This window comes from Gigantopelta aegis, chromosome 14 (assembly GCF_016097555.1).
Source record: "Gigantopelta aegis isolate Gae_Host chromosome 14, Gae_host_genome, whole genome shotgun sequence".
NCBI lineage: Eukaryota > Metazoa > Mollusca > Gastropoda > Neomphalida > Peltospiridae > Gigantopelta > Gigantopelta aegis.
In genome coordinates, this window is record NC_054712.1 from 43,043,918 (window position 1) to 43,065,585 (window position 21,668).

A 21,668-nucleotide genomic window follows, 5' to 3' on the forward strand; every position below is an offset into this window, starting at 1 on the left:
AACATTGATATTGATTTAGAATAGAAGGCAACCAAAGTAATATATTATATGCCATTAGACGTCACTTCGTCCATGCTAGAATAAACAAATCTTATCAAATGACAGGCTCTCAAAATAAAATACCGTGTTCAAGGTCAGTCTGTTTTTATATAATTTATTTATTTATTTAATTATTCAGTTTATTTGTCGTCAAGTAATTGATTTATAATTACTGTAAGCAGTCTCAATATTGCCACTGGCGGTCATTCCAACTACGGCAAAAACCTTTTAAAGTTGCAGTAGTTAACAAATTCTCTATTATACCTGTACTAGAGGTTGATGGTCAGTTCGTACCATGGTCAGTTCGTACCTAATTTGATAAGTTTCGTACCATGGCCATTTCGTATCTAATTTGATAGCTTCGTACCATGGTCATTTCGAACTATTGCAAAAGGTCCTTTTGTACCATTGCAATTTCGTACCATCATTGAAAGTCATTTAGTACCATAACGTAAAAATTAAATTTATTTAGACATAGCTCGCCAATATAATATATATATTGATTGCAGGATGTTTTGTTGTATAAAAAATGTATTCTTTCCTGCTCTGGTATATTGTTTTTCTCGTTCTTTGGTGATTAACTGATGTATAATAATATATAATAGCTCAAATTGTGACAACACAAGAAAAAACGTCAAACATTTAAAAAGTATTTGCCGATAAAAGGTCTAAAAATAAATTCATGCCACCCATCCATTACTGGATATTGCTAATTGACAACTTGTACGACTATTGTACAAAATGACTTTTCACATTGGTACGATATGACAATGATACGATATGACTATGATACGAAATGACTTCTCACGATAGTACGTAACGAAATAACTTTGGTACGAAACTACCAGGCAATATGGTACGAAATAAACATGGTACGAAATGACCACGATTCGTACCAGTTATTCTGCCACTGGCAGCCATGAACTTGAAGGATCGTGGTCATAGGAACACATGCGAGGGATGCACAAATATATATATATATATATATATATATATATATATATATATATGTATATACACACAAACACACACAGAGTAGGACAAAAGGTTAATGGTTTGAGCCTCGTGTGGTAGTGATATGTCCCACTCCCACCCCCGACAGTGTTTCTGCCAGAAAGAAATTTTTTGGGTAACTAAATACAAACACACAAAAAAAAAAGAACAAAAAAAAGAGTTAAGTTTAGGGTTAGGGTTAAGAAAATCATACTGTAATGATAAGAGTAATTAATTTTGTCAAAAGGTTAACTTAAAAAAAAATAAAAAAATTGCAAAAACATTTGGGTATGGCGTCATATCCGTTTTACCCTCTGGCAGAAACCCCGTCTTGACTAGTTCTTACGGCCTCGGGTATAACTTGTAAAACACTTCGAAATGTGGCTAAGATCCTATGTACATAACAAAACAACTACATGTAACAACTGTAATATTGGAAAAGATAGAACCCGTACGTTTTATGGCAAGATAACACCAACAGCTTCATAATGCATGGCTAGGTTAGAAAACTATAAAACGGCAAACAATTAGTACCTCCATGTCTAGTATTATTTAAACAAATACTATAAAAGACTTAATGGCGATACATTAATAATACATATACTCACCATCTTTCGTTCACACATTGAAAAACAAATTATTAAAATGAGCTTGTTAATACACGCAATATTAATATTCTCATATCTATATATATTACATATATATCGTTTCACACAGCCATGTAAATGTTCATATCACAAGATACTATATTTTAAAATAACCTCTAACACACAATTTTTCACATCAGGGAACCGGACATGAACACCGTTACCACCTTCTGAATGATCCAGTATCTGACGAAATCCATGATTGCTGTTGTTGCCAAACGTAACCTGGTCTACTTTCGTTATTATAATTATCAAATCAGGTATCCGTGGTAACCGAACTGCACAGCAGTCTTGCAGGCTTTTCTTTGTAACATATACTCCAGTAAAAAATATGGATGTGATCTAAAACCAGAACAACACGTCTTGTTTCGTATGCCATGACGATCGAATACAAACACACGCACAGATGTATCACAGGAAATGAATCCACGAATTCCCTGTATCCAACGGGATCGTTTTGCCGAAGCATTCAAATACGTAGTTCTTGCCGCCATTGTTATCCCAGTACACGGTATCTCCGGCCGTGTAGGAGACGGCGAATTCCAGCCTGGACCCCACCCCGAAATCCGCCGGGGCGACAATACTGAAGGAGAACCTGTCCGTGGGTCCGTCGCACGAGTTCTTCACGTAGGACGCCGCTATGTCGATAAAAGAGTTCCACGAATTGGTCGTGTAGCGGACTCTGACGTTCTTGTGGAAGTGAATGTTGGCCACCCTCACAAGGCCCGTGATGGTCAGATTGGAGATCACAGCGTTCTCCAGACACACCTTCCGGTCTTGTACCGTCTGCCTGAAGTCCGAGGCGCACCCCGGCTGAGCGAAACACGCGGCCAGGAACCGACTGCCCATCGCCTGGCGGTCCACCCCTAGCCCCACCTGTAGGTCGGCCATTGCCGAGGCGGGGATCCGCGGCGGGGTGTCCACATTCACGATGTTCCTCACAGATTCCAGATCCAAGCCCATAGCGTCTGCGAAGCGCACAACCTTTTTTCTGCTGGGTGTTCCTGGTGGAGTTTTGTTTGTTTTCAAAGACGAAGATTTCCTAAGTTCTGCTTTGGAAAAGTTGAATTCGCGGTCCTCGTAGTCTATCGGGCTGGTGGACGACACGAACTTGAGGAAAGCATCTGCGCTGCTGTCCAGAAGAGATTTGTTAGGATCGATGATTTCTATCTTCAATGCCGGCTTTTCGTCCAGATCGGCATTGGCAAGGGACATAACCGCCTCCTCCAGCGACGCTCGTCGGCCCTCCACCGACGTTGGGGAGTCGAAATCGCCGTCGGGGCTGTACACGGAATCCACCGAAACATCGTCTTTGATCGCCACATGGTCCAACGCTTGTACGAACTCTTCGTCGTCGTCGACCATGTTGACGAACACACCTTCCTCGCTCATCGTGTCCGAATCGGGAGTTTCCGGCATCAGAGCCGATCGTTTATACCTCGTCGTCTGTTCTGGGTGAAAAGCTTCCCCGTTTTTAATGTCGAGATTTTCCATTCGGTGCGCCATCTCTCGACATCGGTTTAGAATAATTTCCTGCTTCTGCAGTCGCTTCTCTCTTTCCTGGTTGTACAGAAACCGCGAACTGACACTGAACTCGCCGACCCTACTTTCTTGTACGTACGACAGATTTCTGGGAAGAGTGAGCGATATATCCACATCGTCTGCCAATTCACTCGACATGTTGGCACTTCCTCGTCAAGCGACAGACCCATGACGTTAACCCCACACTAACACATCGACACATATTGGGAAAGCAGTTAGTTTTCATGGGGTTTTATTGTCAAAATAACGTGTGGATACATTCACCTTATCGGTGAAGGTAGCATTACTCGCTCAAGGTCAGCGCATATTATCCAGAGAAAAACTAAATCCGCACGCGCCGATACGCTCCAGACACACGTGCCCACCTCGTGCTGCCGTCTTGTCATCTCAACAACAATAACGCACGCGCATTCTGGTACGCATTCTCAGTCCAGCGCCGCTACGAACCGTTCCAACAATGTCACTGAAGGTTGTTTTCCGTGGATGTCCCTGGCATTTTTATAGGTCGCATTACGTCACGGCCCAGAGCGAGAAAACCTTTCTATATATATCCACAGTGTAAACAAAGCATTGTGGTTCTTCTCGAGTTACTCCCGCTTGTCTCGTCCGACGTAAATAAAGTGTTATTTCACAATATAGGGATGTTCGCCGTGACGTCACATAATACACAACACATGAATGAGAGCGCGGAGATCAAACCTCGTGAAGTACCGCAAGACGGCTTTCCGTGAGGTGGCGGTCGTGCGCAAAACCCGGATCAATACTCCCGACTGTTTAACCTAAGAACTAGGTCTCCGGCACATTTACTTGATTAGTCCCGTGGCTAAAAGTCTTCAGATGATTTCAGAAACTGAATTTTATTACTGAATAAAAAAAAAATCAATGTCTTATTTGCCTTTTTTGTTTTTTTAATTATTATTATAAATAAATATTTTTAAACCGTTTTCCGTGTGATACTTAGGCTATATTACTGCTAAGATGATCTTCATTAAACAATTAGGGCTATATCTATGAATAGATGAAAGACACATTAAAATTTTTTTTTTAAAAATTCAAATAAAATGTTTATAACATTTTGGGATACGATATGTATTTTCTAAGGGGCCATCGATAAAAGTATGTACGCACAAAATCTGAGAATTTCTAACCCCCAACTTGCCTTAAATAGGCCTACCCAGTACACCTTTTATACCTTTGAACAATACCTCCCCTCCACCCAGTACATCGTTCTTTCGCTATGAAAAAAAGCAAATACATCGGATACCGTTTGGTGTTTGGCGTATGTAATCTGTCAACGAACCCTCCCCACCCCTAGCCTGAGTATTCTGGCTGTAAGAGAGACAGACGGACATTTTTCGAAAGTTATACACTGTAATGAGAGCGTATAACCTTCCAAATGTCCGTCTGGCTCTCTTACAGTTTGTTTGTTTGTTTGTTTTATTTAACGACGCCACTAGAGCACATTGATTTTTAATCTTATCATCGGCTATTGGACGTCAAACATATGGTCATTCTGACACTGTTTTTAGAGGAAACCCGCTGTCGCCACATAGGCTACTCTTCTTTACGACAGGCAGCAAGGGATATTTTATTTGCGCTTCCCACAGGCAGGATAGCACAAACCATGGCCTTTGTTGAACCAGTTATGGATCACTGGTCGGTGCAAGTGGTTTACACCTACCCATTGAGCCTTGCGGAGCACTCACTCAGGGTTTGGAGTCGGTATTTGGATTAAAAATCCCATGCCTCGACTGGGATCCGAACCCAGTACCTACCAGCCTGTAGACCGATGGCCTGCCACGACGCCACCGAGGCCGGTCGGCTCTCTTACAGAGTACTCGGGCTACCCCACCCCATACCGTCTTCGTACGTTGTTTGATACCCGACCAATCCTCAGAGTGTACGTACTTTAAGGATGGCCCCCTTAAGGCTCACACAGGATGCGGTGCGTGCGTGCGGTCCGATTGCTGCGTCTGCCGTTTTGCGTATATAAACCGCATACAATTATTTCATTGCAGCCGACAGCAGGACGCACGCATCCAGTCTAGACGCTCTCCAGTGGCGGATCCAGAAAATCCATTGGGGGGGGGGGGGGGAGACTTTGGGGGAGGTTTGGAAGGGAATCGTAAAAAACAAAAATTTAATATATAATAAAATTATATCTGTCGCAAAATTTAGGGCCCCCTTAGATCCGCCTCTGCTCATTGAAACCAATGTATGTCGATTATTTCAGCCGAACGTTTGTTTGGTAGGTATTAACGTGCTTATATCCCGAGGGTTCAAAAACGCTTACTGTGGGCACAGCCTCTGATTAGAATCTGGAATTATCTCGCCTTCGTGTAAAATACTCGAATTTCATTGGTTATTTATCCTTGGGAAAAAAATATATACCCCGCGTGAGAGGAGTCAAATCCGTTATACCCCACCTGTAACATCAGACTATTCTTATTGTATTAATGCGCCATGCAAAAGTTCGTCTGTTACCAACGTAAATAAAACATGGCTGTCAAACGATTTGCCAACCACTCGGAAAATGAAACTGAAGAAAAGCGAGCATTTTAATGTAGCTTAGCATTGTAACAATACAGCTAATATTGAATTTGTATGACGTCAGTATTCCAATGTTGTCACTTTACATCTCCTTGCTATAACACTAAACTTATTAATGCACCCGGATATGTTTGAAGAAAATCTTGTAATTAAACATGTCGGCAAGATAAATTCGTTGTAGAAGCATCGCTAAGGGTTTATGGATTGTACCCCGAGCCGAAGGCATACAGAGGGTATAAACATCCATAAACCCCTCGTGATGCTTCTACAACTTAAAAGTGTTCCCATAGTAAGTGGGGGAGGGGAACGGGAAAGCACGACAAGTAACAAGTCTATATGAGCATTCAGCCTAGCTGTTCCATCTGACCGACTGTTCTATTGTACTGTTCTAAATACGGGGCCGATATCCGGGCCAGGCCTAGCCTGTTTTAACTTGTTGTGATGCCATATGGGGGGGGGGGGGGATTCACGCGCGGCGCGTGTGTGTGTGCGTGCGCACATGCACCCTTGCTGTCTTCACTTCATGGGCTACTCTTTTCGATTAGCAGCAAGGGATCTTTTATATCCATCATCCCACAGACAGAATAGTACATACCACGACCTTTGTTACACCAGTTGTGGAGCACTGACTGGAACGAGAAATAGCCCAATGGGTCCACCAACCGGGATTGATCCCAGACCAAAGGCACATCAAGCGAACGCTTTACCACTGGGCTACGTCCCCCTTCAAACATCAGTTAGATGACTGCACTACTCTCCAGGTTCACAAACTGTGTAATCCAGCACTCTGTTTATATCAGTGCATTCCGTCTGTCTCCATCTTATCTAGTGTAAACAGAGTTTACTGTGTGTCTTCTGACACCATAATACAAAAACATAACGGGAAATACAAGATTTTATTACACACTGCTTACACAACCAGTCTAACTAACTGACATTGACTGACAAAGCTCTCCCCCCCCCCTCAGTTTTTCTCTCTCTCCCCTCCCTGTTTTGTTCTTTCTCCCCTCCATCTGTTTTGCTCTCTCCCCTCAGCCTGTTTTGCTCTCTCGCTACCTTCCTCATTCTTTCTGTTTTTGTCTCCACATTTTTCTCTCCCTCATCCTCTGATTTTGTCTCTCTTAATCAATCTCTCTATTTCTCTTTCTCACATTCATTCATTCATGCATACTCTCTCTCTCTCTCTCTCTCTCTCTCTCTCTCTCTCTCCTCCCCCTCCCTCCCTCCCTCCCTCCCCCTCCCTCCCCCTCCCTCCCTCCCTCCCTCGCTCCCTCTCTCTCTCTCTCTCTCTCTCTCTCTCTCTCTCTCTCTCTCTCTCTCTCTCTCTCTCTCTTACAGATTGTTAGCTGATATTTGGATAATGAGAATAATACAAGTCAGCAGATAGCGCCACTAAATACATACACTGTATCAGAAGTAACAGATCACAAGTCGTATTATATTCTCCGGTGTGAGTGATACACTGTCATCAAGACACGATTAATAACAAATAACAACATCAATTAGCCAACACCACTTCTCCGCACACGCATTGTTTTGGGATCAAGGCCGGTCACCGGTTGTTTGATCACCAGGCAGTTTCACTAGAACACTGGATCACGGGGCGTACCAACGTTCATCGGACATCTTGCACCTTCTCCTGAGACTCGATAATCAGTTTACCGTGTCCGTACATCTGTCCGATAATCACCTGTAATTAAAACAGGTGAGCAAAAACAGGTGAGCATAAACAGATCAAAGGAATGTTTAACACTTTTGCACGTATCTCATCATATTTAATTACTAACATATTAAATTTAAAAAGTTGGAAGATTGTTTTGTTTAATGACACCACTAGAGCACATTGCATTATTAATCATCGGTAATAGTGGCTGTCGAATATTTAGTCATTCTGACATAGTCTTAGTGAGGAAACCCACTACATTGTCTCTTTAGAATAGCACATACTACAGCCTTTGCTATACCAGTTGTGGTTCACTGGCTGGAACAAGAAATAGCCCAATGGGAATCGATCCTAGGCCGACCGCACATCAGGCGAGTGCTTTACTACTGGGCTACATCCTGCCCACAGAGTACAAAGATATTTCATATCCAAGGCAAGACTATGATTGTGCTTCTCCGGTTACATTTTTGTAAGTCATGCAAGGTTTTTGCCAGAGGGTAAAATGGGTATGTCTCCATAACTAAAAATATTTGCAGAATGTTTCTTTTTTTAAGTTAACCTTTCACAAACTTAATTACTCCTATCATTATTGTATGATTGCCTTAACCATAACCCCAAAATTAACCCATTTTCTTTCTGGGGGAGGCCCCCATTAACTGTGGTTGCATTCAATTACATAGTGCCATACCCCAAAATGTCATTCTGGCAGAAACACTATCATGTTAATACAGAAAATATCACATCAGTGTTTCTCACAGTCTGTAGTGCTGGTTGGAATGTGAAAACAATGCAGTGAAATCACCTGGGAGAATCTTTCCTATGAATTTATCACAACTGGGGAAGGGGTGGGGGTTACCACCATCTGCATCAAACTGGGGGAGGGGGTAGGGGTTACCACCAACTGCATCAAACAACTAGGGGAGGGGGTAGGGGTTACCAACACCTGCATCAAACAACTAGGGGAAGGGGTAGGGGTTACCACCAACTGCATCAAACAACTAGGGGAGGGGGTAGGGGTTACCAACACCTGCATCAAACAACTAGGGGAAGGGGTAGGGGTTACCACCAACTGCATCAAACAACTAGGGGAGGGGGTAGGGGTTACCACCAACTGCATCAAACAACTAGGGGAAGGGGTAGGGGTTACCAACACCTGCATCAAACAACTAGGAGAGGGGGTGGAGGTTACTTCCAACTACATCAACAACTGGGGAAGAGAGTGGGGTTACCACAAAAAACATCAAACAACTGAGGGAGGGGGTGTGGGTTACCACCAACTACATCAAACAACTGGGGGAGAGGTGTGGGTTACCACCAACTACATCAAACAACTGGGGGAGAGGTGTGGGTTACCACCAACTACATCAAACAACTGGGGGAGAGGTGGGGTTACCACCAACTACATCAAACAACTGGGGAAGGGGGTGGGGGTTACCACCAACTACATCAAACAACTGGGGGAGGGGGTGGGGGTGGTAGCTTCCAACAACTACATAAACAACTTGGGGAGGAGGTGGGGGTTACCACTAACTATATCAAACCAAGTAATTCCAGGCTATTAGTTGCTCAGAATCCATAACAATTACCATCTTAATTACTGCCTTGTAACTGATGTATGAAAAGACATGGTACATGCTTCCCTGTTTGTCAAAAAGTACACCAAAAAAAACCTGTATTATTGTGAGGGTGGCTAATGGCTATCTTCTTAGTACTCCAGAAAAGTGTTGCTATATCATATATATATATATATATTTTTTTTTTTTTTTTTTTTTTTTTATTCTAAAAATAATCAAACTGTCCAGTTAACAAAACAATTCATTCAATTGCAAGTATTCAGGGCTAGCTCTGGCACTCTCCAAATTCGCCAACTGTGAATTTAAAAAAAAAATGGCGGAATTTTATTTTAATTTGGCAAATTAATTTCATGTAATAATGGAAATTTTGTTACAAAATAACAGGGTTTCTGCAATTTCTGAAGTTTAATATATAATTTGGCGAAATTGTCTGTGGGGCCAGAGCTAGCCCTGAGTCAAAGGTCATAGGTCAAAGCATTATCCAATCACCACAGCAAAACTGACATTTCATGTGTAATTTAAGATGTAAAAATTTATACTTGAACTTTCTAGCAGCAATTACAAAACTATTATCATGTACATTAACTACAATATTAAGAGTTGTTATAAATGTTAAGTCTCCCCATGACATATACTCAACAACATTTATAAATTAACCTATTTTTATTAATTAGTATTCACATCTGAAATGTTTACCATTTACAAACAACATAAACTCATCAACCTTTGCCGTAACACAAGAGGAGGGCCTGGTTTTCTTTTAAGTTTATTCAACCATGGCAAATTTAGATTGCATAAAAGATATTTGCTAAACTTTCGTTGTTGAGTATATGCTGAGTAAGCAGACTCTATGTGGCATAATAATGTAAACATTTTGTTGCCATGACCCAGTTAAACAGTGCATATTTTTCCAAGGTTGTCTAAAAGTACAGCTAACCTAGTCACCTGTCATGATCAGATAACACAGTGGCTCAGCCTGGCTAGTCTCTATGCACCAACAGTGATACTGTTTACTTTTAAAATGATTCAGGGCATAACAATGGCTACCGGCCTCTGTGTTTTAGTGGTTAACAGCAGACTTAATTAAGGCTGTTAGGTACTGGGTTCATATCCGGTGCAGAGTGAGTTTAACAATCCAGTGGGTAGGTTTAAGGCCACTACACCCAGTGCCAGATTTATAAGGGGGCAATTGCCCCAGGCCCCCCTGCCAGAGGACCCCCCCCCCCCACCGGACTAAGGACTTCCTTTAAAAAAAAAAATAATAATAATCATAAAATTAGTTTTTTTTATTTGTCATGTAATTTAATTTTTATGTTGAGGGGCCCCCGAACCTGAAGTGGCCCGGGCCCCCCTAAGGTCTAAATCCGGCCCTGACTACACCGACTTCTCTCTCACTAACCACTAACCCACCGACAGACAGTCCAGATAGCTGATGTGTGTGCCAAGTAGGCCTACATCGCACAGGGCTTCTAGATTGTGGTAGCCCCACTCCCACGGCTAGTGATAGTTAATGCTGGGCTAGAAAATAACTCCTATTACCATGGCCGATGGCTAGTGAAAAACAATTTGTGAAATGTTGTAGCGGAGTCTATTTTTCAATATGAATATCCTGACCCCAACCCAATCCCCCAATGTTAGTGTTTTTAAGCTATTTCCCTCTTTAGGTAACATATCTGATTATTACTATTATTTAGTAAAATTGTATTAACATAAAGTAAAGTAGGGCTAGTGAATTTTAACCGTGGCTAGTAATTTTTTTTAAATCACTTATTCTATGGCTAGTGGACTTTAAACAAATTCTAGAAGCCCTGATCGTGCTTGAACCGTAATTGGATATAAGCAGGAAAGTAAGTATAAACAAGACAACAATGGCTGTTCCACAATAAAACTGGCAGGATCCTCTGTAGACGTAAAGGACATCACAGTTTTACTATCTTTTGAGAGTGATAATAAGATGAAGAAGTTAGTCCAGCAAACACTTTCATAGCAATAGCTTCAAAACGTATTGTTGGTAAATTGCTTAATAAAGCCAAAAGAATTTCTTTCCTTTCTTGACCAGCCTCAGTGGCATCGTGGTTAGGCAATCGGTCAACAGGCTGGTAGGTACTGGGTTTGGATCCCAGTCGAGGCATGGGATTTTTAATCCAGATACCGACTCCAAACCCTGAGTGAGTGCTCCGCAAGGCTCAATGGGTAGGTGTAAACCACTTGCACCGACCAGTGATCCATAACTGGTTCAACAAAGGCCATGGTTTGTGCTATCCTGTCTGTGGGAAATGCAAATAAAAGATCCCTTGCTGCTAATCGAAAAGAGTAGCCCATGTAGTGGCGACAGCGGATTTCCTCTCAAAATCTGTGTGGTCCTTAACCATATGTCTGATGCCATATGACTGTAAATAAAATGTGTTGAGTGCGTCGTTAAATAAAACATTTCTTTCTTCTTTCCTTTCTTCCCCATCCACCAACACTACTGTTTTAAGAGCATTAATTAGTATTGTATCCAGAGCCGGTTTAAGGATCCGCGGGGCCTGTAGCGCAAATAACACCGGGGCCCCTTTCCTTGGATATATATTTTGCAACTCCCTTGAGGGGAAAATAAATGAACACATCACCGCAGGGCCCCCTAAAGCGTGGGGCCCGTAGCACGTGCTACATGTGCTACTAGGGTAAACTTGCTCCGATTGTATCCATCAGTTACCTGTCGTTTGATTATCTCAAGATTCTTCTTGGCCTCGTTAACAAGGTCCTGAATCTTTTGTTTGTCTGCAACGGTTTTGTTTTCGTGGAACGCATCTCGTGCTCTACGCAGAGCGTAATTTCTACAAATAGAAAAAAAACTTTATTACAGAACACTGATGTAACAATTAATAATGTCAGTTTGAACCAGCAAGTAGGTTTCTTGACCCAGCTGAACACATCAAGCAGTACTTAGTAAATACATACCAGGTTTGAGAATGCATCACCAAAGCCGTACCGAGCCCAAAAACAAGTGGGGTGGTAGTACAGAAAGAAAGGTCACAGTAATAGAGAGTTCTAGTTAACTAAAAACTTAAATGGGCACTTTTTCATCTCTCTCTAGGGAAGCAAATTACCCACTGTTACGCTGTCCCCACCTTCTCCTTTCCCACCCCTCCTTTCCCACTAGCAAGGCTCACACTGGGAATTTAGTTTTAGCCCATTTTCAGATATGTCAAGAATGATTAAAAAGTGGCTAGTTTCAACATAATCATGATAATGTTATTAGCCAAAGACTAAATGTTGTAGCCACTTTTAAATATAAAAATTAGCGCCATGCACAAGATATGACCATGTTATTGTTAACTGTTGGTTTATCCAACTACTACGACACTATCCTTGTCACCAGTGCATCAAAAGCCATGGAATATACTGTCTTGCCTATAGGAAGGAGCAGTCTACATGTGCATTTCACTGTGGACTGGTATTGCTATTTTATTAATAAAATTACCAAATTGGAATTACTTACTGACCAAAAAATATTTTTTTAAAATGATGGTTGGTAAGGGGACGAGCTGAGACATGTTCAGGAGGGTGAGCGATTACAGTCCCTCGCTAGACTGGTGGTTTTTTTGTATAACTTTAGATATATGTGATGTGATAAAAAAAAAAAAAAAAACATTGTACCAGTCAAATAGTTTGCAAGCTCTTGGCCTTCTGAACATGCCACTCAAGACAATATTTATAATAAATGATCATTATGTCCATTATAAACAATATAATTATTCCTCCCATTCTATCATATATATTTATACAAAAAATCTCTTATGACACCAACTTTAGGGTTTACAGGTCTCAAAATAGCCAATTTTTAGATATACTGAATATTTCCTTGAAAAGTATTAAAATGTTGTTAATTTAAGTAATATTTTATTACCCAAAGACTAAATGTTGTAGTCACTTTGTATAAAAATTAGCAATTGGCTAATGTGACAATGCAAGGGACCCTGGGCGAGTCCTGTGTTTGGTTGAATCTGGGTAATTTCGCCCTAAAATCATTTCGAACTCTACGTTGTTTCGCCCGTAGTCCTATTCACCCAGGGTTGGTTTACCCTAAATCTCATCCGTACCGAGTCGTTTCGCCCTCCAAAATAAATAATTATATTTATTATAGTTTTGAAGGGTTTTTTAATCTTCGGTTTATTCATTATTCATTTCCAAATATTAGGTAATTTTCTGTCTTTGGATATCAATGCCTTATCAGCTGTTTACTTTTTGTCAGCTGAAGCTAGGCGAAATCAACATACCATACTTCAGCTGGGTATGTAGTATATTTAATAAGAAACCACAGCACATCAGTAGTATGCAGTGTGACTTCATAAATTAATTATTAATGGGAATACATTGTCTGTATATTATCTAAGGCCTGTACATATTTCATGTATATGGCTTGAGTAAATGATATTGGAAATAAACAAAATTATAATATTATTTTTATCTGTAAATATAAACACACAATAGAGATCGCAATGTGTGACATCTAAAAATCAATGGATATAGTCAATTATAGAACAAATCAATGAATAAATGTACTTATTAACAAAATAAAAATTAAAACATGGGGTGAGACAACTCGGTTGGAGGTTGGAATCGACCCTGCTCAAAACGAACTAGTAATATGGGTGAAACGACCTGTTACCGTTTGGTTAGGATTATGTTTCATTCAAGAACAGTAGGCCTACACTGGAAGTGTAACGCGTAAGTAGCAATGTTTAATCCAATATCACCATGCGAATTTAATACCATAAAGAGGTGAGTACGGGTGGAACTGACTACATTTTTTTATTATTTTTTTTTCATCATTATCTCCTGTCACCCACCCCAATTTCTGCGTTGGTATGGCCTTGGGTTATAATCATAATGAATTTGCTGTAACTAGTACGTAGTAGTACAAGTAACTTGATATGAGCTTGTAGTGCGTTGTTTCTGCTCTTCTAAAAATGTCAAACAAACAAACTGTGTTCACTGCACGAGTAACCCACTGTGCTATTGTTCTACGTGTATACCTGTAGTTGTAATCAGTAAACTGCCTCCCTGCTCGAAGTAAAAGTCTGTACAAACTTAATACTTCGCTCCGCGTGGCTGCGGCCATATTTCCCTCTCGAGATTTTGTTATGATTTACGACATTAAAACTAGTTTTCTTTTATTACTAATATACAATATAGTTAAGTTTTAAAGTAAGAGCGTTTAGCGACCTTGATGATTCGTAGATTATAGGTGCATACAATTTGCTTGTCTGCGGAGAGGTTTACCAGTAAAGAAGTCGTTACGGGGACTGGTATACGTTTACGTTCAAGATGGCTGCGCCCATGATTTTTTCGACCTTCCAAGTTTTTGGTCGTGTTTTCCCATTTTTAATGAAGTCATTTAACTTTTGGATTCATTTATGTTAAGATTGTTTGCTCATTTGTAAGATTATTTACTTCTGTCGAATTTAATTAAAACTTCGTAATTAATTAATTATTATTATTATTGTTGTTGTTATATTTAATTTTTATTATGCTCATTAATAGGCCTACTATCTGATATGACATGTCACCATTACAAGTTACTGTTCATAATCAATTAATTATTCTCCTTTGGTTAATTTCCAGTTTTGCTCTGATAAGTTTGATGTTAACCATATAGCTTGGGACAATGAACTTGGGTGTTCGCTAGCCCTAACCTGTCTTAATTATTTTACACACATATTTATTTTGTAGATTATGTATAATGTAGGGTTGGGTTTTTTTTTAAATTTTGACACCATAGACATTTTTATCATTGTCAAATTCATTCATAACATTAAACTTACAAAGTTAGATGCTTACAAATAAATAAAATGTTAATTCTGGGGAGACAAGTGTTTCTGTTTAATAAAACAAATTAGGGCACCAAGGCAACTTACTTTCTATCAAGTTTTATCAAGTGATTTACCCTGGTGTCTTGAAATCTAAAGTCCAAATCACACTGTTAACAACTACAATAAATTACTCTCCTACCTTTAAGTTTAATTACCATTAGATTTTGTCCAGACATAAATTGTGAAAAACCCATTAAAATGACACATGTAGATTCCAAATACTAGATTGTAACCATGTCACCTACATATATATTAACATGTAAGCATACATGTAGTTTTTTGTGGGGTGCCATTTTGCTTTTTTTATGGAATACTCTTCAAGAGGGGTGGAAGGATGTGATGTAATCTAACATTATGACATGCTCTAAGGTACATGTATAAAGCAATTGTTATTATGTTAAATTGGTTATGTCAGTTACGTTTGAGGCTTCCATCCCTCTGGAAGAGTATTCCATAAAAACAATATAACAAATGACAAAACAAAATGCATGCTTTTTGTATATATAATTTATATATATATATTTACATAATATTACAGAGTTTGCACATTCACCATTTATATATTTATCAGGAATTTATCCAGGATTTTTCACCAGGGTTCCTTGTGTGATGGGATTCATTGGGAAAATTACTGAAAATAAAGTATACTTGGGATATGTTTTCAGTCCACTGAATAACACAGAACACCACTGTTAAATTAATTTAGGAGAATTTTGGATATTTTTAGCATAGAAATTGGGAATTTTCACACAACAGAACATCTGGATAAATCTCTGTTTATATTAACATTGTTGCCGTATTTATTTTTAAATTTGTATTTCAGATGGCATCCACATATCTTACATCTGTACCTGTTTCTTTTCAGTGTTGTGTCTTTAAGAGAATCATGGCTGTTCTGGGATTAGCGACAGGTGCAGGTCACTGTGCTTCGTTTGGAACCTCGGTCAGAGTCCTCTGTCAAATGTACAGGACGGGCAACCTAACGAAAATGTTGTCCAATGTTTTAATAGCAAGACGAAACCTACACAACACGCAACAGAATCCACTGTTTGGCGATTCGGTCAACGTGTTGGGACAGACATACCAGACAGATGATTGGACAAACATTTCTCCAAAAGTATTGGCAAAAGTTGGACAAAACCTTCACAATACTCCATGCAACCCGTTAAATCTGATTAGAAAAAGAATTCAGAATTTTTTCTACAACAATTTCATCAAGGGAGGAAGGCCACTGTTTTCCGTGTATGATAAAATTAGCCCAGTTGTGACAAAAGAACAGAATTTTGATAATCTTCTTGTTCCAAAGAGCCACGTGAGTCGACTGCCTGGCGAGAGTTATTATCTCAACTCGACGTACATGCTCAGAGCACACACGTCGGCCCACCAGCTCGACTTGATACGAACCGGACTCAACAGTTTTCTCGTAATGGGCGACGTGTACAGGCGAGATGAGATAGACAGAACACACTATCCTGTGTTCCATCAGATTGAAGGGGTTCGGCTCTTCACTAGCTTTGAGGTAATGTTAATGTTGGTGTTAACAAGTTTGTTTTGTTTAACGGCACCACTAGAGCACATTGATTAATCAATCATCGGCTATTGGATGTCAAACACAGGGCTAGTTCTGGGTGAACGTAAATTTTCGCCAAATTATTTATTAAGCTTCAAAAATGACTGCAAACCAGTTCTTTTTTAATAAAATATAGTAAAATTATTTCACCAAAATAAAATTCACCAGTTGTTTTTAAAATTAACAATTTGGCGATTGCCAGAGCTAGCTCTGAAACTTTTGGTTATTCCGACTCGTAGTCATCAGAGGAAACCCGCTACATCTTTCTTAATGCAGCAAGGGATCGTTTATATGCACTTTCCCACAGACAGGATAGCACATACCACAGCCTTTAATATACCAGTCGTTGTGCACTGGCTGGAATGAGAAATAGCCCAATGGGCCCACCGACGGGGATCGATCCCACACCGACCACGCAGCGCTGTACCACTGGGGTACGTCTCGCCCCCTTTATGTTAATATTAACATTTAAATGTAGTTTCACTGGTTCTCTTCTAATAGTAACACTACAGTAGTTGTTATATATTATAACCATTATTAAATGTTATTAAATAAATATATTTCTTTACCTGCCTTCCTTCATTCATTCAGGACAGAGGGTTAGTTATTAGTGGTTAGTAAGAGACCCACTGAGTTGTTAAACTCACTAGATGGGTGGAAGCCAGTATTAATCTACAGGTGAACGAAAATGGTGCTACATTCTTTAAAGTTAAAAAGTGTGTTTTGTTTAACGCCAACACTAGAACGCATTGCAGTTTTTATGACTCAAGCACCTTAAACGAGCACTTTCCCGACTGAACTAGATCTTGTGATAAAGAAAAACAGAAAGTTGAAGTTGGTGTGGAGTGTTGGTGTTATATAATAATAATAATATCACACAAAACAATCTCTCTCTCTCTCTCTCTCTCTCTCTCTCTCTCTCTCTCTCTCTCTCTCTCTCTCTCTCTCTCTCTCTCTCTCACACACACACACACACCACCCCTACACTCTCTTTATCTCTGCAGCTGTTCCAAGATGTGCGAGACTCAACGAACCTGTCTCTGTTTGAGGATGGTCAGCGTTTGCCAGACAGACAGGAATGTCACACTATGGACGCAGTGAAACTTCTCGAACATCAGCTGAAGACGACGCTTTACAACCTGGCTCATAATCTGTTTGGTGCAGGTACACATAGACTAAGACTTAAATAGTGCATTGAAGGAAGAAAGAAATGCTTTTATGTTTAATGACATAGTCAACAAAAGTTCATTTACGATTATGTGGCATCAGACATACAGTTACAGATGTGAGGTAATCCACGGACACTACTCTGTTGGTTACTCTTCAATTTGCAGCAACGGATCTTTTATATGCACCATTTCAAAGACATGATAGTACATACCATGACCTTTGTTAAACCAGCTGTGGAGCACTGGTTGGAACATATAAATATAGAGCTCGACCTTAGCGGTGGCCCGGGATATTTTAGTTACCTATGTATCACTTGGAATACCAGTTGTCTAAACCCAGTAGTCCGCCGGGCAACTAAATTGTTTGGCATGTCTAGTCACTCCACAATCAACAAGATGTTTAATTCATCGGTGTCTGTGGGTGTTACATAGCCCAGTGGTAAAGAGCTCGCTTGATGTACAGTCGGTCTGGGATTGATCCCCGTCGGTGGGCCCATTGGGACTATTTCTTGTCCCAGCCAGTGCACCACGACTGGTATATCAAAGTCTGTGGTATGTTCTATCCTGTCTGTGGGATGGTGCATATAAAAGATCCCTTGCTGAGGGCTACAAGATTTTATAACCTGGTAGCCCGGTGGCTACCACTAAAAAAACATATGGTCAAGGCCTGAAATAGTTTATTAAAGTCACATTTCTAGAGTTTATAAACTTATAAAAACATAGGGCCATGTTTTAAAGATTTAATAACACATTTTTGTGATGAATAATCATCCAGCACTTGACTATCTGTGGTTTTATTTATCATAGATTCATTCATGTATACATTTTTTTTATTTAGTTTAGTTCAGCTAAAGACTTTGTCTCATCACCTGGATACTCATTTATATTATATATAATAGCCAAGACCTTAAAAACCTTGTGATATTAATTTGAAGCCTATGTGGTGGAATATTTGTTCATCTCTTATACAGTATGACCAGTTGTTATTTTTTAGATGTTCCATAGACATGATTTTAGTAACATACTGGGACGATGCTTGTCAAGCATTCATATTTCACAGAACCATGCTGAAATTTGTTGAGTTGACAGATACCTGTATTTTCTGCTAACCCACTCATACAAACATGAATACTTCACAGATACTGAAATTAATTGGGTCAACTGTAATTTCCGATTGACCTACCCATTCTGCATTTCATATATGTATATTAAACATTAATACTTCACCAATGCTGAAATCCGGTGGGTCGACTGTTACTTTCCATTCACCCACCCGCTCTGCATTTCATATATGTATAATATTGTATATTAAAGAAACATGAATACTTCACAGATGCTGAAATTCGGTGGGTCGACTGTTACTTCCCATTCACTCACCCATCCTGGGAGATGGAGGTGAAGTTTGACGGCCAGTGGTTAGAGGTGTTGGGTTGTGGAATCATGGAGCAGCAAATACTACATGCAGGTTAGAATTGTTTTCTTGTCTGTTCTTCCATCTGTCATGAGAACTTTACATAATGCTTGGTAGTTGGTGGACAATATTGTTTTTTAGCTGGAGTGCATAAGTACGGGATTTCCATGCAGATTGTAATATGGCAGTAGCATACGGTTTTGTTTTTAAACTTTTGGATAATGTCTGGAGAAAATTGCACTCGGACTGAAAATTCAGTGAAAAACTGAATGCAATTAATGGGAATTAGATTTAAAATAGTAATATTTCCTATTAATAATTAATTAATAATTAAGCAACAGTTGTAAAAATTACTTTTACAAAAGAATGGACTATAATGTAATTTGGTGGTACATGTATATATACTGATGGAGAGAAATAAGGGAACGCATGCTGAGACCAAATGTAATTCACTACTGGAGTAGTTAAGTCTGTATAAAATACAGAGATATATTGTGACACTGTATGTCAGTACTGTGGGGTTGACGTCCAGTAACACAGTTAATTTCCTGATACTTGTGGACGAGGATTTTGGTTGTCAACATTTGATGTTACTACTCACATGTTCCTTTATTTATTTCCATCTGATTATACAATTTCAGTGTTTGCTTGAAATGCACTGTGATCAATTCCAGTGCTCCGTGATTGCTATGTTTGATTTTTTGAAGCCTACGTCAGTTTATATTTAATCAAAGGCTGGCAACAGAATATTTATGTCATGCACAACTGAAACATGCTATTTAATTAGTATTTACCTCAGGAAATGAAACACTGTTAGAAATATGTTAATTAATTTTTAATTAGTTTGTGCATCAGAAGCTAGTAAATAAATAGTAATCTTTGTTGTGTTTTTCCCATTCCATCCATTGACAATTCTCCAGTTCAGATATAACAAGGGACGTGGTATATGCAGTCCTGTAGAAAAATGCATATAAAAGATCTCTAGCTGCTAATTAATAGTTACTGTAATAGTAGCCATATGGCAGCAACAGGTTTCTTCTCTAACAATCAATAGTACAACAGAACACATTAGAATGTTACGCAGTGATAAACAGTGTCCTGGGGTGTCATTACTCCAACATTCCTTTCTTTGGTGTGTTAACGTGTTTTCCCTGTGTTGTGTGCGGCTGTAGGTGGTGCTGGTGAAAAGGTGGGTTGGGCGTTTGGTCTCGGTCTGGAGCGACTGGCCATGAAACTCTACAACATCCCAGACATCCGTCTGTTCTCGAGTAAAGATTCGGGCTTCCTGTCTCAGTTCAACGTGGACAATCCTGATACACCAATCACATACAAGGTGACATTTCTCACAGACCAATCACATACAAGGTGACATTTCTCATATACCAATCACATACAAGGTGACATTTCTCATACACCAATCACATATACGGTGACATTCCTAATACACCAATCACATACAAGGTGACATTTCTGATTCACCAATCACATACAATTACAAGGTGACATTTCTCATAGATCAGTCATGTACAAGGTGACATTTCTTATAGACCAATCAAATTTCAGTAAACCAATCACATATTAGGTGACATTTTTGTTACACCATAATAATACACCAGTTACATATAATTTTGTATAGACTGATCCCTCTGTTTTAGACAGAACTCTGGTGTGCTTAAACAAATCATAAGCCTGATGACAGTTCCACTGTACTACACCAGTCACATTGTAGCATCATCAAAAATTAGTTTCGATGTATATAACAAACAAAATCTCTCTGAGCTATTATTTTCAAGAAAAATGTCTGTTTACTAATAGCAGTACACCATTTATTTTTATTTAAAACTTTGAAAAAGAAAATCAGATGGTTATTATGGACAATAATGCCAAACATTTTCAATGCAAACATACAATATATTACAGAAGTGAAATACAATACAATGCAATATTCTGTTATTGAACATCAAATGAAGCATTTATTAGTATCATTTCTTTTCCAGCCTATAAGTCAGTACCCACAGTGCATCAATGACATTTCCTTCTGGATCCCAGATGATTTCTCATCGAATGACTTCTATGACATAGCGCGAAACATTGGCGGTGACCTCATAGAGCAGGTGACTCTGGTGGATACGTTTTTCCACCCTAAGACACAGCGCCACAGTCATTGCTACAGGATCGTGTACCGCCATCTCGAGAAGACACTGACGCAGGGCGAGGTGAACGAAATACACAAGAATATCGAAGACACGGCAGCGTCTCGGCTCGGTGTCGAAATCAGATAAACACAGTTTTTGAGGGATGTGTGCTTGGCTAAGGAATGGAAACATTAAAAAGATACAGTTTAACATGTGTGCCACTGTTCCATGTTGAAACTAGATAAATATAGTTTTACAGGGGATTGGACTGGGCATGGGGGGGGGGGGGGGAGGATTGAGACATTACTAACACAGAGTTTATCATGTGTGCATGTGTTGGATGAAGACTTAGAAATTCTTATTCAAGAGAGTTCTAGGATTTATGTGTATCTTTTCTTGGTGTCCGAGTTGGACAGATTATATCGTAATCGTAAACTGTATTAACGTGCCTCTATCCAATTAACGTTCAGGCACACGTCTCCCACACCCAATCTCTGGCATGGCCAGTGGTTGAGTG

The 21,668-nt window shown here is 39.6% G+C and overlaps 3 protein-coding genes across 5 annotated transcripts; 1 reads left to right on the plus strand and 2 right to left on the minus strand.

Moving 5' to 3' along the window:
- Positions 1–138: 138 nt before the first annotated feature.
- On the minus strand, positions 139–4,562 carry LOC121388980 (glycogen-binding subunit 76A-like). Its single transcript, XM_041520543.1, has one exon. It carries the CDS (start codon positions 3,357–3,359, stop codon positions 2,091–2,093), a length of 1,269 nt encoding a protein of 422 aa, XP_041376477.1. The 5' UTR covers positions 3,360–4,562; the 3' UTR covers positions 139–2,090.
- A 2,662-nt stretch (positions 4,563–7,224) lies between these two features.
- LOC121388990 (LYR motif-containing protein 4-like) lies at positions 7,225–14,186 on the minus strand. The gene is made up of 3 exons (XM_041520575.1): positions 14,030–14,186; positions 11,707–11,827; positions 7,225–7,461 (listed from the first exon to the last, which is right to left on the minus strand). The coding sequence occupies exons 1-3, from the start codon at positions 14,113–14,115 to the stop codon at positions 7,387–7,389; spliced, it is 282 nt and encodes a 93-aa protein (XP_041376509.1). The 5' UTR covers positions 14,116–14,186; the 3' UTR covers positions 7,225–7,386.
- A 132-nt stretch (positions 14,187–14,318) lies between these two features.
- LOC121388989 (phenylalanine--tRNA ligase, mitochondrial-like) lies at positions 14,319–21,367 on the plus strand. Of its 3 annotated transcripts, none has more exons than XM_041520572.1 (6): positions 14,319–14,433; positions 15,732–16,385; positions 17,441–17,600; positions 18,939–19,070; positions 20,189–20,349; positions 21,014–21,367. In XM_041520572.1, exons 2-6 carry the CDS (start codon positions 15,753–15,755, stop codon positions 21,296–21,298), a joined length of 1,371 nt encoding a protein of 456 aa, XP_041376506.1. In that variant the 5' UTR covers positions 14,319–14,433; positions 15,732–15,752; the 3' UTR covers positions 21,299–21,367. The 3 variants fall into 3 exon arrangements, with proteins under 3 accessions (XP_041376506.1, XP_041376507.1, XP_041376508.1); XM_041520573.1 differs by having other exon boundaries at positions 14,325–14,412; XM_041520574.1 differs by lacking the exon at positions 14,319–14,433 and adding an exon at positions 14,449–14,472.
- Positions 21,368–21,668: the final 301 nt, after the last annotated feature.